Source organism: Spinacia oleracea, chromosome 2, assembly GCF_020520425.1.
Source record: "Spinacia oleracea cultivar Varoflay chromosome 2, BTI_SOV_V1, whole genome shotgun sequence".
Taxonomy (NCBI): domain Eukaryota; kingdom Viridiplantae; phylum Streptophyta; class Magnoliopsida; order Caryophyllales; family Amaranthaceae; genus Spinacia; species Spinacia oleracea.
Genome location: NC_079488.1, coordinates 18859228 through 18877666, shown reverse-complemented (window position 1 = coordinate 18877666; position 18439 = coordinate 18859228). Strand labels below are relative to the sequence as shown.

General features: G+C 32.1%; 1 protein-coding gene and 1 long non-coding RNA gene across 3 annotated transcripts; both read right to left on the bottom strand.

Moving 5' to 3' along the window:
• Positions 1–765: 765 nt before the first annotated feature.
• Positions 766–2548, bottom strand: LOC110791942 (uncharacterized). 2 transcript variants are annotated; one of them, XR_008926957.1, is made up of 3 exons: positions 1966–2548; positions 1174–1512; positions 766–1078 (listed from the first exon to the last, which is right to left on the bottom strand). It is a non-coding gene; the product is annotated as an uncharacterized lncRNA (long non-coding RNA). The 2 variants fall into 2 exon arrangements; XR_002534243.2 differs by having other exon boundaries at positions 1174–1239.
• A 673-nt stretch (positions 2549–3221) lies between these two features.
• On the bottom strand, positions 3222–9412 carry LOC110791941 (probable flavin-containing monooxygenase 1). The gene is made up of 5 exons (XM_021996711.2): positions 8799–9412; positions 7956–8196; positions 5189–5367; positions 4237–4583; positions 3222–3792 (listed from the first exon to the last, which is right to left on the bottom strand). Exons 1-5 carry the CDS (start codon positions 9231–9233, stop codon positions 3438–3440), a joined length of 1557 nt encoding a protein of 518 aa, XP_021852403.2. The 5' UTR covers positions 9234–9412; the 3' UTR covers positions 3222–3437.
• Positions 9413–18439: the final 9027 nt, after the last annotated feature.

Genomic DNA, 18439 nt, shown 5'->3' with positions numbered 1-18439 from the left:
ACCAAGTTTTCATGATCCGCTGCCAAACTTCATTATAAGAAATTGTACCATTAATGACGGGAAATCCCGTCGCTAAAAGCTAATAATCGTTGATTAATGACTGAATTTTCTGTCGCGAACCCGTCATAAAAGGGGCATCGTTAATGGAAAATCTCGTCGTTAACCCGTCATAAAAGACATTTGTGACGGTGGTTCCCGTCTTTGTTTGGTTGGTAGCCCCGTCGCAAAAACTCTTGCGACAAGATTTTTGACCCATCGTAACTAGGTTGTCATTAAAGATACAAATTCTCATAATGCTTATTCCAATTCCAAAATCTCGGGTATATCAATAATGATTCAATCCGAGATCTTGAAATTGATCATTCAATTCAATGAACATTCTCAAGGTTATACCTTGAATAGGACTCGAACCTATGATGTTAGAGTAGTAGACGGTAACATTGGAGGCCATCAGTCGATTTAGATGATGTTAGAGGAGTAGGCGGTGACGTTGGAGGTGATCTTGGTGTAAGGTCGTGACTAGATGAAGCCACGACTTTGGGGCCCTCTGCAATTTTAAAATGAGGTCCTCGTTCAATGAAAAAAAGGAAAGTGAATTAAAAAAACTAGTTCTTGAACCCGTTCGATGAACGGGCTTTGGTTCACCGTGATATGTGTGGTATTTTAAAGATCCAATTAAACTTAACAATCACCATGTTGAAGTGCTCATATTAGATAATTTAGGAATAAATAAAACTAATATTGTAGTTGAAGTACCTCCAAAAAAGGCAAAAAGTAATAGTACCAAATTACCAATAGACTATGCAAGAATTGGGTTAACATAACTGGTGAATTGTGAAGACAACCCATTTACAAAAGCTTGCTACAGCGTACTCCGTATTCAACTCCTAACATTACAATAGAAAGATGAAGATAATTTATTTTCCCCATCCTTAGGCCTTTATGCTAACATTGAGGAGTTTGATTACCATAAGATACTTGACGGTGAATAAGTATGATCAAACTGCTAATTTTGTTTATTTCTGAATGCTAACATTATAAGTGAATTGACGACGCGAGAAATTCACACCATTATATCCTGAAACATGATCAAAATGTATCAGCTTTGTATATAATGCCAAAGTACAAAATGTTTCTTAATCCAATAAGTTATAATGGCAAGTTTGCAAGTACCTGAGGTTGTATCTTTAAGAAGTTTGCTCGTGTTTTATGTCTCCCAAACGCTATATCAAATTTTTCCTGCAACAATATCAGTTGATCCTCTAAAGCTTAAACACCCAAATTGATTTACATATATGTATTTTGTTTTTCCGAAGTACACATTGCAGATGAGTGGCAAGATTATTAGCAAATTATTATTCTAATCACAAAATCATTATTCAAAAACAATAAAATACAATAATACATAAATTTAATCCTAAAACTGAAAACAAAACCTTTTAAAAACATATTATTAGTTCTTCCTTCTTTCCCTACAGCCTCTTCTCTATTGTGCTTCTCAGTCCCTAATCCCTGATTACAACATTAACATATCAGCCCAACAATCCAACAACAACAAAACCAAGTTTTAATTAATCAATGTTGGCTGTCCACTCATTTAATCACAAGAAGTCCAACTATTTACATGAGTAACAAAACCTAGCTTATCTTTGATGGATCATTGTTTTCAAAAATTTTAGTAAAACTCAAAACATGCAACACTTGGAAATACTCTGTACTATAATTAATTGGGAAAAAAAGTTACAGGCTTACACTCAACGCATAAAACACATAATGAGAGCATTTGATTTGACTACACTATGACATTCAACCTCAATTAAACCTCTAATGAAACAAACTTTCAAACACACAAAACAAACTAAATACTCCGTATTAACATACTACTATTTATCAAAAACCGATACATCAAATCTAATCACCGGAACTGGTAAACCCAAATAGAAAAAAGGAACCCAAAAAAAGTACCTGTCTCGATCGGTCTAGCTCTCATTCATAGCATTACTGTTGTCGTATCTACTGTGTTAAATAGAGTTAGGATTGGATTTAGAGATGAGAGCCAAATATAAGCGATCGTTTGTGATCACGAAGTGTAACCGACATTATTTAATCAATTATTAATGGTTCCGGGAGGAATTGATTTATAAATGGAGGCTCTTAAAGGAGATGGGGAGAAAATGGTGGATCAAATTGAAGGTGGAATTCCATAAAGATGATGTATTTAGAGGTCCAATTGAAGTGTATTACAATTTACTTCAATTGAAGAGTTTGTACAATTAAAGATTCAAGAATTAAAGATTCATAAAAGAATTAGATGAGATATTTATATGTTGTAACTGCTCATGAAATTGAAGGAGGGTAAATGAAGAAGGGTTTGGCATGGAGTAGAATGGGGAAGTTGGACGGTGCTCTGGTGTGGAGTGATGGTGGGTATTTTATGTTTTTTTTCCTTCAATTTTTACAATTATACGGATGGGAGAGCAATGGGATAGACACGTGGCCAAAGTTTTGGTTTTCTTTTTAAAATACTAGGTATAGACAAAGTTTTGGTTTTCTTTTTAAAATACTAGGTATAGATGACTTGTTAGACGTCGAACACAGGTCTTTGGGAATTACTTGTCATCCCCTTAACCACAATACCAATTTTAGTTTTGTTTAGATTTAGAAAACTAATTATACTGTATCTAAAATTTGGGGTCTTGTTCCGTCGCTCACCCCGCGCGCGCCACCCGATAAGTCTGTAACCGCCGCTGTGGTGGTGGTTTTAGCGAAGAAATGGGAGAATTCGTGTTTGAAAAAAGAAATAAAAACTGCAACTCAACTTCCTTGACGATATAATACTCCCCCGTCTCTTTGTGTTCTTTACGTTTGGTATTCTGCACGCGTACGTTTTAACGACTAATTAATGTGCATTGAGATTCCTCTATTTTTTTTTTATCTAAACAAGGCAAATTACGTTTATTTATAATATTTTCACTTTTATCAAAATTTAGATATTTGGAAAATGAGAAAAATTTAATGTCCTAACGAAAAAGTGTGAGAGATTTGTTAACATAATCATTAGACACAAATTTTGATAAAATATTAAAACATTTATGTAATAATATAAAAGGAAATGTAAAGAACATTTTGGGACACCAAGAAAGGAAAAACGTAAAGAAAAAAAACAGACGGAGGAAGTAGTTTATTTTGTTAAATATATATAAATGCGTTAAATACGTGATTATTACATGATGTTACAATGCGTTATAAACCCTTTTATATGCCCTAAAAAAATAAAAAATGCTTTACTATATTTCCTTAATCACAGATTTTGTATCTGTTTTATTTTGCTCCTTAACCACTAGAGATATTTCCTCCCTGGTGATTATAAAAATAAATGATATATGATAGTTGAACATTAGAACATTATACATGTAATTAGTTGATCTTTGCTTTGATTAATTGTCGTTGTTGTTGTCATCGTCATAATCTTGACTAGTGTAAGGGCTGAATGCTTCAGAAAACCAGCTTTTCTTCCTCCAGGAATTCCACCCCATTTCTTCACATAGTTCATCATTATGATTAATAATATAGGTTGAAATACATTGCCTTTTGTAGAACCTTGTTGTCCTCTTCATAACTTCCACCTCCCTTTCGACATGGCCGAGCATATTCTCGACACTAGGGAGCTTGAACCGGTCATCCACCAGCCTCGCGAGCCACTTGCACCGTAGCTCAGCCGTTTGTAGGTTTGATACTGACTCAATGTAGCCTATAAAAGCCATGTTTGGGATCATAGGGTTTATTGTGCTCCTGCAATTAGTCAAATAAGCTCCAAAATTAAGTTTAATCGTCTTCTTATTAGGACTGATTTATATTTAACACCTTTTAAGTTTTAATTTTTTGCATTTACCACCTTATAAAATATAATTTATGTTTACCACCTTAATTTTATAAAATGTTCTGTATTCATCACTTTTTAGCGGATTTCATAAAAATTTCCGTTCAAATGGGCGTCACTTAACCAACTTCTTTGATTTCCCTTCTCTTTTATCAGGTTTCTAATAAAAGAAGTTAGTTAAGTACGTAGGGCCCACATGGATGAAAATTTGGATTAAATTCGTTAAGAGATGGTTAATATAAAACATTTCATGAAATTAAGGCGGTAAATATAAAAACCTAAAATTTAAACGCGGTAAATTGAAAATATAATTATATGTAGTAATTAAGATTAAAGAGATGTGTATAGATCATTACTTGTACAATGGCATTACACCATTATAATCAAGGAAGCTAGTGAAAGGTTGTGGTAGTATGGATTCGAGCTTCTTCTTGCCATCATAACCGGTTGCGCAAATCACTACATCGGCCTCAAGCTTGCTATTATCGTCGAATTGGAGGCCATTTTCGTAAAACCACCATTTCGACGCCTTCTTAAACTTGATTCTTCCCTCATCAGCCTCAGTGAAGAAGTTTTCAGGTAAGATTGCCATTTGACAACTTGCATAATCCTCCACGAAGGGATGCTCTGGTTTTAGCCCATACTTCTCATATGGAAGCTTCCAAAGCAAGTAACTCTCTATAATTTTCGACACAACCCCTCTCTGAAATAAGTAACAACTAGATTAGATATCGTGCATGCATGAATACTCTAAAATTATTTGACTGAAATATTTTTCTCCCTAATGTTACTAACTTGCTGCATAATTAATAAATCTTGAATATACTTATCTAATCATTTAATACGGAATATATACCCTAATCTGACCAAAATATTCAATATACTAATATGTTGATTTTTTGACCAAAAATATTGAGCAATATATTTTCCATTACTAATTTAACTAAAATATTACCAAAAATCATTTTTAGCAAATTACTGTTTAGCATATATTTATTTCAATAATAATATTTTTTCGCATACATAAACATTTAATTGAAAGGATAGAAAATTTAGGGGAAATTTTTTGCACCAGGAAGTAACAGGTTTTAGGAAAACACTTTTTTGGGGAAATTTTTTTGGGGGAAAAAAGTTTTGCACAAGGAAATGCCATGTGTCACTGTATATAAAATAGATATTTGTCATTGGATATGTACACTTCCTCGACTTATCTATATGGCTTTATGTCTTAACTATTTTGATTTTAAACTCAAAATGATATTAACGGTCGAAATTATGTGTTTTACGGGACAAAAGTAGAAAATTTACCATAGGAGATAAGAAGAGGCACGTCAAAGCCCTAAGAGTGTTTTGGTGAGGCCTCTCATGGATAAATTGTGAAGATCTTGTTGAGTAAAACAAGTAAAATGGCAAACCCCAAACAGAGTAATGTGGAACAGTCCAATGCAAAGTTCGTATCACCATGGTACATGCTTTCCCATCCATACCTACAGCAAAAAAAAACATGCATAAGTTCTATGACATGTAATACGTACTACTTGATTGACCGCAACCTTTCACGGGTCAATCCATTCTAACTTTACAGGCCGAACAAGCGACACTTAATTACTACCTCCGTTTCTTAAAATTTTTTACAATTACTATTTGCATAGACTTCAATGCAATATTTAACCACTAATATATCTAATTCTTTATATGAAAACTTATAAAAAAGTTGATACTATGAAAATACATACCGTGATTAATCTAATATAAGTTCATGGGAATTTATGTAACGCTTTTATATATTATAATATTGAGAATTTACGGTCAAAGTTTTTATACTTAGACACATTGTTAAAGGAATTGAAGGAAGGTAATAGTATCTAGTAATAGAGGAAAAGATATCTATATCTAACATGTGCATGCTCAATTTGCATTACTCTACGACGCCTCTACATAGTATGAACTTCACATTTTATATCATTTCATATGATTCTGTCGTTTATACAAGATGCTTGGTATTATTTGATACAATCATATTACGTAGTAGATACTATTGTATAATTGCAGTATAAACAGAATATCGAATAATGAATTCATCATGTAACAAATGATCAATACATATCACTCATTCACTACAACTAGTATGGACACCAATATTTTATATGATATTAGTATTTTACGAGTAATGAGTGTAATTTGTGGTGTGAAAACATATACTACCTCTGTTTCAAAATGATCTTTTACGGTTTTGTTTTAATCTATTTTATAAAGTTATTTACATTGTGCTTTATTCTATTTTTGGACATGAAAATTTATTATCTTATCCTCTTACCCCATAACGTTTACAACTTTCTATTCACTTTCTTTTATATTATTCATTTTTTTTCTTACATCCACCCTCCTTTTTACACATCTATCTTTTTCATCCATGTTTTATTATAACCACCCACTTTTTTACCACTTTTTCTATTTTGTCTTAATATTTATGCAAATAGTAACTATAAATATTATTTTAAAATAGTAGTATAATTTTTTGTTTTTACCAGATAAGGAGAAAATATATTAGGATGTCATTCTCTTAAGAGGAACACCTAAGTAATCACTTGAAATATTAAGATCTAGATTCTAGAGGAGGAGCAAACTATTACAAGAAGAAGTACAATGAAATTTTCACTAAATGACTAACATATATTCGCTATCCGGCGATAGTATGAACTATGAACACATATATTTTATACGAAGTAAATACATAGCTAACCAAACTAGATATATTCTGTCGGGTAGTAGTATGAAAACAATATTCTATCAATTTATTATGACGCTATAATAATGTTGCATGCACATGCAAGAGAAAAGTCCAACCCAAAATTGAAAAAACAAAGGTCAACACACACATCATTGGACTAGTCATAGTATGAATTGACTTCAAATATACTTCTTTCTTTATTTAGAAAATTTATTTTTTTGCTTTTTATGGAGTTATTTTTTAAAATAATATAAATTTGTTTGCCTTGTTTGTTAGCTAGGTAATCAAACAATTGAACAATTCAATTAATTAGTTATTCATCGGCAACAATATTAACCGAAGTCAAGCTTTGAATTGTTTGATTGAGTAGAAGTCAAGTAACATTTTCACTTGACGTACTCTAATTAGGAGTAGTACTTGGTAGAGTAAACATAAGGTGATGAGACCAACGTAACTGATTTTCAAAATTTCAAAACAAGGGAAAACTTTATAGTCCGACATTTATAATTTATGTTGTCCTTAGACTCCTTTGCAATTAAATTAAATAAACAACTAACTAATCGGATTTTCCATTTGCCACATGGGATGTAGTTGATGCCTTGATGGGCTGAAAAATTAAGTCAACTATGACATAACATGCAATCCGTACATTATTAGAGATTTGCTTTTGATGTATAATTCTAATAAAATAGATTGATGTTGGAAATTTCTGTCTAACTTAATTAACATTAAAAATAAGGGACTTGATTGAGATTCTAAGAGTGTACTTTTATATTTAATTGCAAAATTTTGTACGGGTATTACAAGTAATCAATATTTAGTCAATTATGCTAGTTCTCAAAGACTAGAAGATTTGCAAATTAAAGTTTATTACTCTAACTTTTACCTTGTCATCTTTCATTCATATATTTCTAGATGTTAGTTGACAATTATAAGATTTGAATCTAACCTAATTGAAACTTATTATTCGAATATGGTTCAGTCGAATCAAATTGACCCGAACAAAACCTAATCCGAACTACCCTTAATTTGCCAAATTAAGAACATCATAGGGTAAGTCCAAGTATGAATACAATTTATTATGAAGTTAAAAAATGTTCAACTTTTGTTCCGATAATTAATAATTATTACCTATTAATAGCATTATTCATTACAACCTCAAAAGTTTTCCATGGAAAAATTTACAGACATGCTTAAACACATAAAAGTCACTTATAGATCGCCTTTTATGATGTAATCTTATAAGATTCCATAAAGATGTTACATTGTTCACTTCCAAATTAAAGTGGTATATATGCTAGTATAATTAATAGTCAATTTTTTTATAAGAATAAAATAATATACCTTGGTTTGCTTGAGCACATTCAACAGCAAGGTCTATTGCAGATTTTTTGTATCCAACAACTGCAACCCTCTTTCCCTTAACAAGTGAAGAAGCTTCTTCCTTGTTCAATTTGCAATAATCAAGAGTGTGTAGCACCTTTCCTTTGAACACTTCTGGCCCTTTCTTTGCTGGAAAACTTGGTACTTTCGCGACGTCGCCATATTTTCCGATACATACCACCACAAACTCAAAGGTGTACCTCTACAACATGTATACAGAAACAAAATGTGTCCTTAATTATAAGGTCATGTACAAGGAAATTTGATAAGAAGAAACCCTAATCTCCTTATACCATATCTATGTATACGTTTTCAGATTCAGAATTTGATACTATTCATAATTGAAGAGAATCGCCTAATTATTTCTAATACATAAGGAAAAAAATATATTCTATCATGTGTAGTTTTGTTTGATTCGTCTCGATGAGTACTTTAAGAATATCAAAATTTTATAATTTTGCCTATAATTAGGGATAAGAACGATAAAAAATATGCATTGACAAACGTAAAAAGTAGAAACTCAAACATCATTATCATACAGAGGGTTATCTGACACCATATGATATATATAGTGTTACTCGGTGGCCGAGACAGGGGTGTCGAGGGTGGGCCGCCGACCACCCAATTTTGTTAAAAAACGTTTATACCTTATAATTTTAGAAAAAGTAAATTAATACGGAGTAAATAATTTTTTTTTACTAACATATCAACACCCCCAATTCAAAAATGTCAAAACCCCGATTTAAAAATCATGGCTCCCCCACTGGTGTTACTCCATACATATAAAAAAAAACCATAGTTTACCTCAATGGAGTCGAAGTCATCGTTAGTTTGAACGGCGACCTCCCACGCCGGGCGGCCGGTCAACAACCTCCCATACTCGCCCTGTCCTTCACGGTGGTCTCCGTCCCCGATGTAGCGGAGCTCCACCACCTTGGAACGAAACTTAACGAACTTAAGGACATCAAAGTGGGTGGTGTAGGAGTCCAAGTAATCAATGATCTCAGCATAAGATGGGAAAGAAGAGTCATCCCTATTAGGCCAAGGGAAATCAGAGAATTCATAGTCACAACGAGGTGTTTGAAGTTTTGTAGACCGAAAAGAGGCATGTTTCCATACACCTCCTATCGAGTCGGTGGCCTCGAACACCACCGGCTCGTACTTGGCTAGTTGTTTAGCCGCCGCTATGCCGCTAATCCCAGCCCCGATGATGGCTATTTTCGACGAAATGGTGGCCATTGTTTGATTTTGAGGGGTGGTGTTGGAAGCTAGAGAAGAGAAGGTTATAGGTGTTTAGTTTCAAGGGTTTATTGTGTGTTAGTTAGTTTGTGGGATATATATTGAAGGAGTGTTTGGCAAGGTATTTATAGTAAATGGAGAGTAAGGGGTGGGGCACGTTGCTATAGTGGTCATATGAGTAATTTCTATGACTTTGAAATTATCTTCAAAAAATGGGAAAACAGGATTAGTTAGTGAATGCAAATATGCAATGCATGCATGGAAAGAGGACCGTTCCATGGTTTCCCCCTTTCCTTTTAGCTTCTTAGATTTACTTGGCCCTGTTTTGGTATTACTGTCAGTTTTTTTTTTTTTTTTTTGGTTTTGCAAAATTGGATGTTATTTCTTCATGCGAATAAATCATATTGACAATATAAATTATAAATGGACTAGCGAAATTCAAACCTTAATACGAGACCTCGGTTTTAACCAATAGGTCAATACCTCATTGGTAGAAAGCCATATAATTTTGTGGGGGGAGGGTTGATGAACTTTTTTGTTAGGGGGGAGATAAGTTATTCCCTCTTTCCCTTAATATTTGACATGTTTTGACCGGACACGATTGCCAATGGACTACTTTGACCACCAATTTCTTTAACTACATATTATAAAAACTTTTAAAAATATTAATATTTTGAAAGTATATATTAAGATGAAGCCAACAATATATTACGAAGTATATATATTAACATTCGTTTTTTCATATACTATAAATAAAATAGAGTCAAAGTGAATTATGTGAATAGTGCAAAAAGTCAAAGCAGGTCGAGTATTAAGGGTAGGGACTACCGGACTAGGGAGTAGTATATTAATCAAGGGACAAAATATCACACTCTGACGGTCATATTTATTTCATATCTGACAATAAAAGTAGGAAATTATTTTTTTCATTTCCATATTTATGTTTTTAATTTTTCTAAATAACAAAAACTGTAAACATAAAACGATAACGAGCAAGGCCTTAATTTCCTACGTACACTGATACTTAATTTAAGTTAATGTAATTATTTCCATTTACTTTTTCAAAATCTTTATTAAATTGTGTATCAAGAGAGATTTTGTTATACGGAGTAAGTACGTAGACCTCAATCAACAAGAAATTGGAGAAGCACAATTTTGAAGTATCATCAATATTTTTTATCTCCAACTCACGAAACTTTTTTTAAAATTTTTACTACCCCTTCCTATTTTATTAACTGGTGCACTTTTCTCAAGCGGTAGCTATTTATTAAATGGTGGACCTTTTCATTTTTGATATGTTTTCCTCCTATTTTGATTATTTCCTTCTTATCTCATGGGTTTCACTTTCACCTATTTCATTGATCTTTCCTTACCTTGTCACATTCCTTGAACACCTTAAACCCCATTATATTTTATTACAATTATATTGTTTATTCCCCTTACCCCGTTTGTATCTTATATTTTAATAAAATTATCCCGCACTCCTTAAACTTTGTGTCGGTCAAAGTGAACTATTTAATAAAATACGAAAGAACTAAGAAGTAATATTTGACAATTTTTTTATATCAAAAAAAAGAGAAGTTTACGTTTATAACTAATTGTTGACTTTTATACTTTCGTACTCTATCCTTAAAAAGCACCATTTTTGTATTATTATGGAACAGAAAATGCTAAATGGTGAAATGCACGTACTCCCTTTTGAACTCAAATGTTATAATGACCCCAATCAATGTATTCATAAATGTTTACCACCTTCGTTTTGGAATTTAAGACCTATGTCTCAGATTTGACATATATACGTGTTTAAGTGTCTTATTTTTATGAAAACATTTCATGATTTTGACTAGTTAAAAGTGAAATGTCGGTATATAAAATCCATATTCGAATGTCGAATATCCAACAAATACACTTAATGTAAAATAAAGAGTCCAAGAGTAATATAGAAGATTAAAATGAATAGTGCAAGTACTTCGTATATACTACAATGACAAAACTACAATTATTATTCCTTATTAACCAATTTCGTTATGAGCTATGACACATAAATTAATATGAGTGGTAATTATAATCTCTTAAAATATTTATATTTAATTGCACGAGGACAAAAAATAAAGTTAATTTGTCAAATTTACAATAATGGTAAGAGCATGTTTAGCAAAAAAAGTATTTGATTTTCTATTTTCTCTCTCTTCGACTGAGGTAACACCTAATATTTGGTCTTTCGAAATATTTTCATGATTTGAGGTCATTTTTCTCTTTTAGCTAGCTAGCCTCTACCTCTCATCTGCTCATCCCTTCTCTCTCTAGCTTCTTTGCTTTTGCATTACTCTACAATACTTTTTAATTTTCGATTTGAGGGTATTTGATTTTGAAGTACTTTTTAATATTTTAATAGATTGCCTATCTTTAGGTCCAAACATTTGGTTGTTGCTAAACTTTTTCTAAGTGCACCTCGACAATACAAGAAATTGTATCATTAACGACGAGAATTTCCGTCGTTAAAGATTAACAATGGTGGGAATTTTTGTCGCGGACCCATCATAAAAGGAGATGTCGTTGATGGAAAATCTCGTCATTAGCCCGTCTTAAAAGACATTTGCAACAGTTGTTCCCGTCTTTATTTGGTTATTAGCCCGTCGTAAAAGGCGTTTACACCGAGACTTTTACACCGAGACTTTTTACTCGTAATTATTAGATTGTTATTAATGATACAAATTCTTATAGTGCGAATAATTACAACATCGTTATTCTTCCGCTCAATCATTAATATTGAACCATCAAAATTAGCAAAAAGGTCATATGATCAACAAAATAGCCGAGTACTCTATAAATTTAGACTAGGTGTATCCGGACACACGATACACATTTTGGTTCAAAATGTATATGAATAATATGATGTCTCGGTGTCTCCTAATTTCTCCCTTAATTGATTCTCTGCCTCTCATTGTAAGTTATTTGGAGCTAAGGTGTAACGTCTTAATCAATAGAAAGTCCATGGGAATTTATGTATGCCAGACGCTAAAGGAGAAAGTGTCATTTAGTGGGATTTTTGTTTTTTGTTTTTTGTTTTTTTCACATAGGATGAACACACATTAAAACAACAACTTACTCCCTCCGTCTCTTAATACTCGCATCGATTTTCTTTTCGGGTCATCTCTTAATTTGCACCGTTTCTATAAATGGAAATCTTTACCAATATTATATTATTTCTCACACTTACCTATTAACCCACCTACGCCCCCTACTCTCTACAAAAAAATCATTTCAAAATTCACACCTCCCACTCACCACTCCCCACCCTTTACACATTTCTCACTAACTATATCAAAAAAAATACTCCACTATCAACTAACACCCATGAAATTAATAAGTCAATTCAAATGTCTTAAACTCTGCACCGGTCAAATCGGTGCGAGTATTAAGGGACGGAGGGAGTATTAGTTACGGTATGTAAATTAGTAAGGCTGATGTATATATACATATATGTACTCCCTCCGTCCCATATTAGTTGTTACATTTACCTTTGCACAAAGTTTTAGGTGATAAGTGGTTGTTTGGTTATCAATTGTTATTTTATTGAAAAAGTAGATGTGATAGGAGTTAGTGGAGGATTTTTTTAATTAAATAAGAGAGGGTGTGGGGACAAAAAAATATTTAGTAGGAAGATAGAAACAATATAATAATTGTGGGGTCATTCCTAATTTAGAAGTGTAACAACTAATCTGGGACAGACGAAAAGGAAAGTGTAACAACTAATATGGGACAGAAGGAGTAACTTTTTTTTTAATGGAAGTGAAAATTGTATTAGAATAAAGTCATATGTCATTGTCAATCAAAATTCCCCTGATATAAGAGCATACTTCCTCCATTCTTATTTATATGACACAATTATTTAGACACGTTTGCCAATGCACGATTTCAAACACTAATATCTTCAATTATAGATACAAAAAAATTATAAAAAGTTGATATTTAAAAAATATTTATTGAGACGAATCTAACAAGACCCCACACGACTATGTTTTTTCTTAAGTATAAATCACAAAACGAAGTCAAAGGATCATTTGTGAATAGTGTTTAAAACTCAATTGTGTCATATAAATAAGAATGGAGGAAGTATATATCTAACATAATTAAGGCCCTGCTAGTTCCAAATAGAAAATGACTTTCCATGAAAGCTTTTTCATAAGCAAACACAATGTTAAATAGTTTTACTTTGTTCGTTTTCTTAACAGGATGTGACTGAAATTAACTTAATTAAATTTATTTTGCTAAAAAATTTATTTTATGTGTTTAAATTGTCTGATAAAACTTATTTTTGCTAAACTGAACTTAGCAGGACTTTTTGTGAAGGAAAACTTAGCAGGACTTATATCAACTTATCTGAACTAATTTTTGCTGACATAAATCAAAATAAGTTAAAACACCCATACCCTTCATTATAAAATTTGGTTTCTACACTTGTGAAGACTGTTTATTTCCACCCCTTAACAAAACAAAGGAAAATGGAAAAAACATTTTTCGAGAAAGTGTTTTCCGTCAAAACAAATGTTAAAAATGCCAATATCTTATCTGATTAAAACGTTTAAGTGTTTTAGAATTTCACTAAAGGTTATTATATGCATTCGGATATACCTAGAGTATTTTTTTGCTTGTTTAATGATTTTTTTTTTAAAAAAAAAAAAAAACTATTACCCGGAAATGAGAAGAAATATATCCTTGGATTACTTAATTTCTTGGAATTTTCATTGCTAGACAAGTGAAATGATTATTCCAGGTGTATTGAACTTAGCCAAGATATATGGAGAAGAACAAGTTCTACTTTAAGCCTAGAAATTATATAAAATAAACAAAATATATAAATGCATAAAGTTTCAGTTTGTGGATATTAGTAAATAAATGGATTTGATGACAACGTTCAAAGAGTCAACCCTTGATTAAACATTCGACAATGTCCTATGTTTAGAACCAATCAAAGCAAGTTAAGCAACCATGAAATTGCTAAATATAGAATTTTAGATTCGAATACTGGTTCTATACTATTGCTTGTTTGAATGTTTAGCCGTTACTACCGTCTCAAACTTGTACGACACGCACTTTTCGCAAACAAAGGTGCATGTGTGTTTTCAAAGGGCTTTTTGGATCTTATAAGCTATTTTTGAAATAGCTCATAGAGTCATAGAAAAAAGCTTTTGGAAGATCTTTTACCTTATTGAATACTATTCTCTCCGTCCCTTAATACTCAAACCGGTGCGGAGTTTAAGACATTTGAATTAACTTATTAATTTAATGGGTGTTTGTTGATAGGGGAGTATTTTTTTTAATATAGTTAGTGGGAAATGTGTAAGGGTGGGGAGTGGTGAGTGGGGGATGTGGATTTTTAAATGATTCTTTGTAAGGAGTAGGGGTGTAGGTGGGGTAGTAGGTAAGTGAGAGAAATAATATAATATTGATAAAAATTTTCATTTATAGAAACGGTGCAAGTATTAAGGGACGACCCGAAAAGAAAAGCGGTGCGAGTATTGAGGGACGAAAGGAGTAGTACGTATTACCTTCACTGAAATAACTAATCATTAATAATTATTTACCAAACATTCTTGCATATTGGGCGTGTTTGACCTAGTCAGGACGCTACTTGTAAAATTTGTAAGTGTTTGGCAAGGTATCGGTTTAGGTAGTGGTTAGCGACTTAGCGGTAGAGGTAGCGTTTGTGTAGCTTTTGTCAAACGTTAAAATTAGTAGTTTTTATGGTAGTGGGTAGTTTTTGACAAAATTATAATAAAGTTTTAAACAATATTCTACCTTTTATTTTATTTTAGAATATCAACCGCTACTTTTACCGAACACACATATCAGTTAGCCGCTACTTTGACAGCTAACTGTTACCCGCTACCATTCACCGCTACCCGCTACTCGAACCGCTACCCGCTACTCAACCGCTCCCGATACCGCTAATTTTGCCGAACAGGCCGGGCCATACTACTAATATAAACCGCTAAGTCAAACCAGCTAATACAATAAGCAAGTCAAATCAGATAATGCAACCAACTAAAAATCAAAGTTACCTCTAATTACCAAGCACGACCTTGTAGTTTTGCCAAGGCTTCTATATCATAACCTTGCATCAACTACATACTATTTGTGTTAGAATATAACGGAAGAGTTTGGCCTAGTGATGAAGACGATTGAGGATATGTAGACGATAGATCACATATTTAATCATTCCTCCCTCATTTGTAGTGCTCTTATGGATCACATAACCAAAAGGAATAGAATCATTGCAAGTAACTAATTTTGCCCAACATTTCATCCTAAATTTAACAATAGTGTTATAGGGGTTCATCGGAGTACATCTCGGATTATATTCGAAACAAAAAATTGACTAATTATCTAATAATTTTTTTAATCACATAATCACTTTCCATGTAATCAGCATTATCTCATCTTCAATAAAATAATAGGAAGATCAATATAATTCTCAATCTAGTGTTTTTATGGATACCAAGAAGTCTTTTCAAATAGAAAGAAGAATACTAGAATACTGAATCAACATAAGGTTGGTCAATTCACCAATAACACAAGAACTTCAACTTAATTATGACACCACCTTTCATAAACGCGTGGATTTTGTATTTTGCCTACTAATTAATATTCATATTAATTTTTTTTTTAACAAATAATTAATTATTAGTTCAAATTGAATTTAATTAATAATTATCATTTTCCTTTTTAATTTTACCACCTCAAAAAATGATTTTTTACCATCTAAAAAACTAAAATTTGTATTTTACCACCTAAAGGAATTAAAACTTGTTTTGTACCACACTGAAAAACGAAAAAAAGAAAGATGAAATCGTTATGTTGGTCTTACTAATCCAATTTTCCTCCAATTTTATACACTCCCTCTACAATTTTCTTTAACTCCTTCACCCTCCTCTCTTCATTTCCATTGAATTTTGTTAATTTTGTGAATTAATGAGAGAAAAAATCATGTAAATTCACAAAAAGAATGAAGTAGAAAAAGAGAAGAGAGTTAAATACATGAAATCGTGGAAGAAAAAAAAACTATTAGATATATTACCGTTATTGTGGCCCTCCAGATAACGGTTTCATCTAATTTTTTTTAGGTGGTAAAAAACAAGTTTATATTCACTACAAGAATTTGTATCTTTAACGACAACCTAATTACGACTGGTCAAATATTTCGTCGTAAAAGCCTTTTGCGACGGGGCTAACAACCAAACAAAGATGGGAGCAACCGTCACAAATGTCTTTTACGACGGGTTAACGACGGCAAACTTTTATGACGGTTTCACGACAGGAAATCTCGTCATTAATCAACAATTATTGACCTTTAGCGACGGAATTTCCCATCGTTAATGATATAAGTTTTGGTAGTGATTTTTTTAGGTGGTAAAATACAAGTTTTAATTTTTTAGGTGGTAAAAATAATTTTTCGATTTTTTCAGATGGTAAAAAAACAATTTATCATTTTAATTAACTAATTTTTATACACGCGTTATGTGACATTATGTACAAAAACGAGAATATGATCATAATTGCATAGACAATTAGATCGCACCAAAAAAAATATTGTGTAGACAAGTGTGCATTTTTACATGATCTTACATAGTACTATCTCTGTTTCAAAAAAATTTTACAGGTACTATTTGCACGGATTCCAATGTAATATTTAACTACTAATATATCCAATTTCGCATGTGAAAAAATTTATAAAAATTTGATATTCTGAAAATACATCCCGACACCAATCTAACAAGATCTTACATGTAACGTTTTGATGTATATAATGGTGAGAATTTACGGTCAAAGTTTTTATACTTTGGACACATTTTCCAAAGCGTAAAGAACTTTCTGAAACGGAGGAAGTACTACGTAGTAATAAAATCTCAAGAATTAACTTAATATACTTTCTCCATTTTTTTAATACTCGCAACGTTTGTTATTTTTATACACGCCGATTCAATACCTTGGTCTTTTATCTTAAATTCTCTTTATGCAAAAAATATAAAATTTGATATTTTGAAAATACACATTGAGACGAATCTAATAAGATATCACATGACTATGTTTTATCTTATATAAAAAAACATAAAAAATAGTCAAAGTAATTGATATGAATAATGTAAAAAGTCCAAATATTGCGAATATTAAAAGTCGGAGGAAATAGTATAATAGAGACACTCTCTCACAAAAAAAAAAGGTATAATAGAGATACGTATATTTGTCCCCGGATTGGCCCCGTATTATGAATAAAAACCTTTTGCCCTCACCAAGGGCTAAAGACATGCATACGTATAGCTGTCCTGAGCTGATCTTGCATCCATGTGATAATTTAATCTTGATTTTGTCCTAGTCAAAATGTCCAAACTTCAAATTTGTGGGACTCGTAATTGTAATGCTTACAAAACGAGGACATAAAAGTGGGTCAAGGAAATCTATTATATCGATCTCATCAACAATTCTAACACTGATTTTATGTTTTTTTTTTTTTGTAAGCAAGCTATTATAATTATTACCAATCAAAGTCAATACAGCTTAGCCATCTCACACAGAGATGAACACACACTACTACTAACTGCCAACAACAGAAAGCACACAACACCTAACAGCCAGCACGCACAAGGAACCACTCAACTACTACAGACTCAAGAACCAGACACTATCTCGTCTACTTACTTTCTTACACATGACTGATTTAATTCTATCCTTTACAATTCGTTTCAAATTACTCATAACACTGATTTTAAGTTTGGTGTAAAGAGATAGAGCCCTAAGGGGAAAGGCAACAAATGGGATAGAAATTCAATCTTAGATCTTGGATAATACTCTCTCAACACTTTATCAACTTAGCTAATTGACATCCAAAATTCAGTATTAGGCTTAAATAAAACCAGAGACTATGTGGGTGGAGGATCCTACTGGCAGTTTGATTACAAAGTAGATTTATGCTTAATTTCAATAACTGCATATATATGTTGACATATCTAGGATAGTCTAGTTGACCTAAGGGGACACAAGTACATGATAATCAATTGTTTTCAACTCGACTTAATCTTATGACATTGCATGTAAATATAATGGACAAAGAGTAAGTAAAAGATCGAACTCTCGGGATCAAGTGTCTTTCAAGTGATTTTTCACCAACCTCATAAGTTTCATCATTTTTCTTTAAGACAACGTAT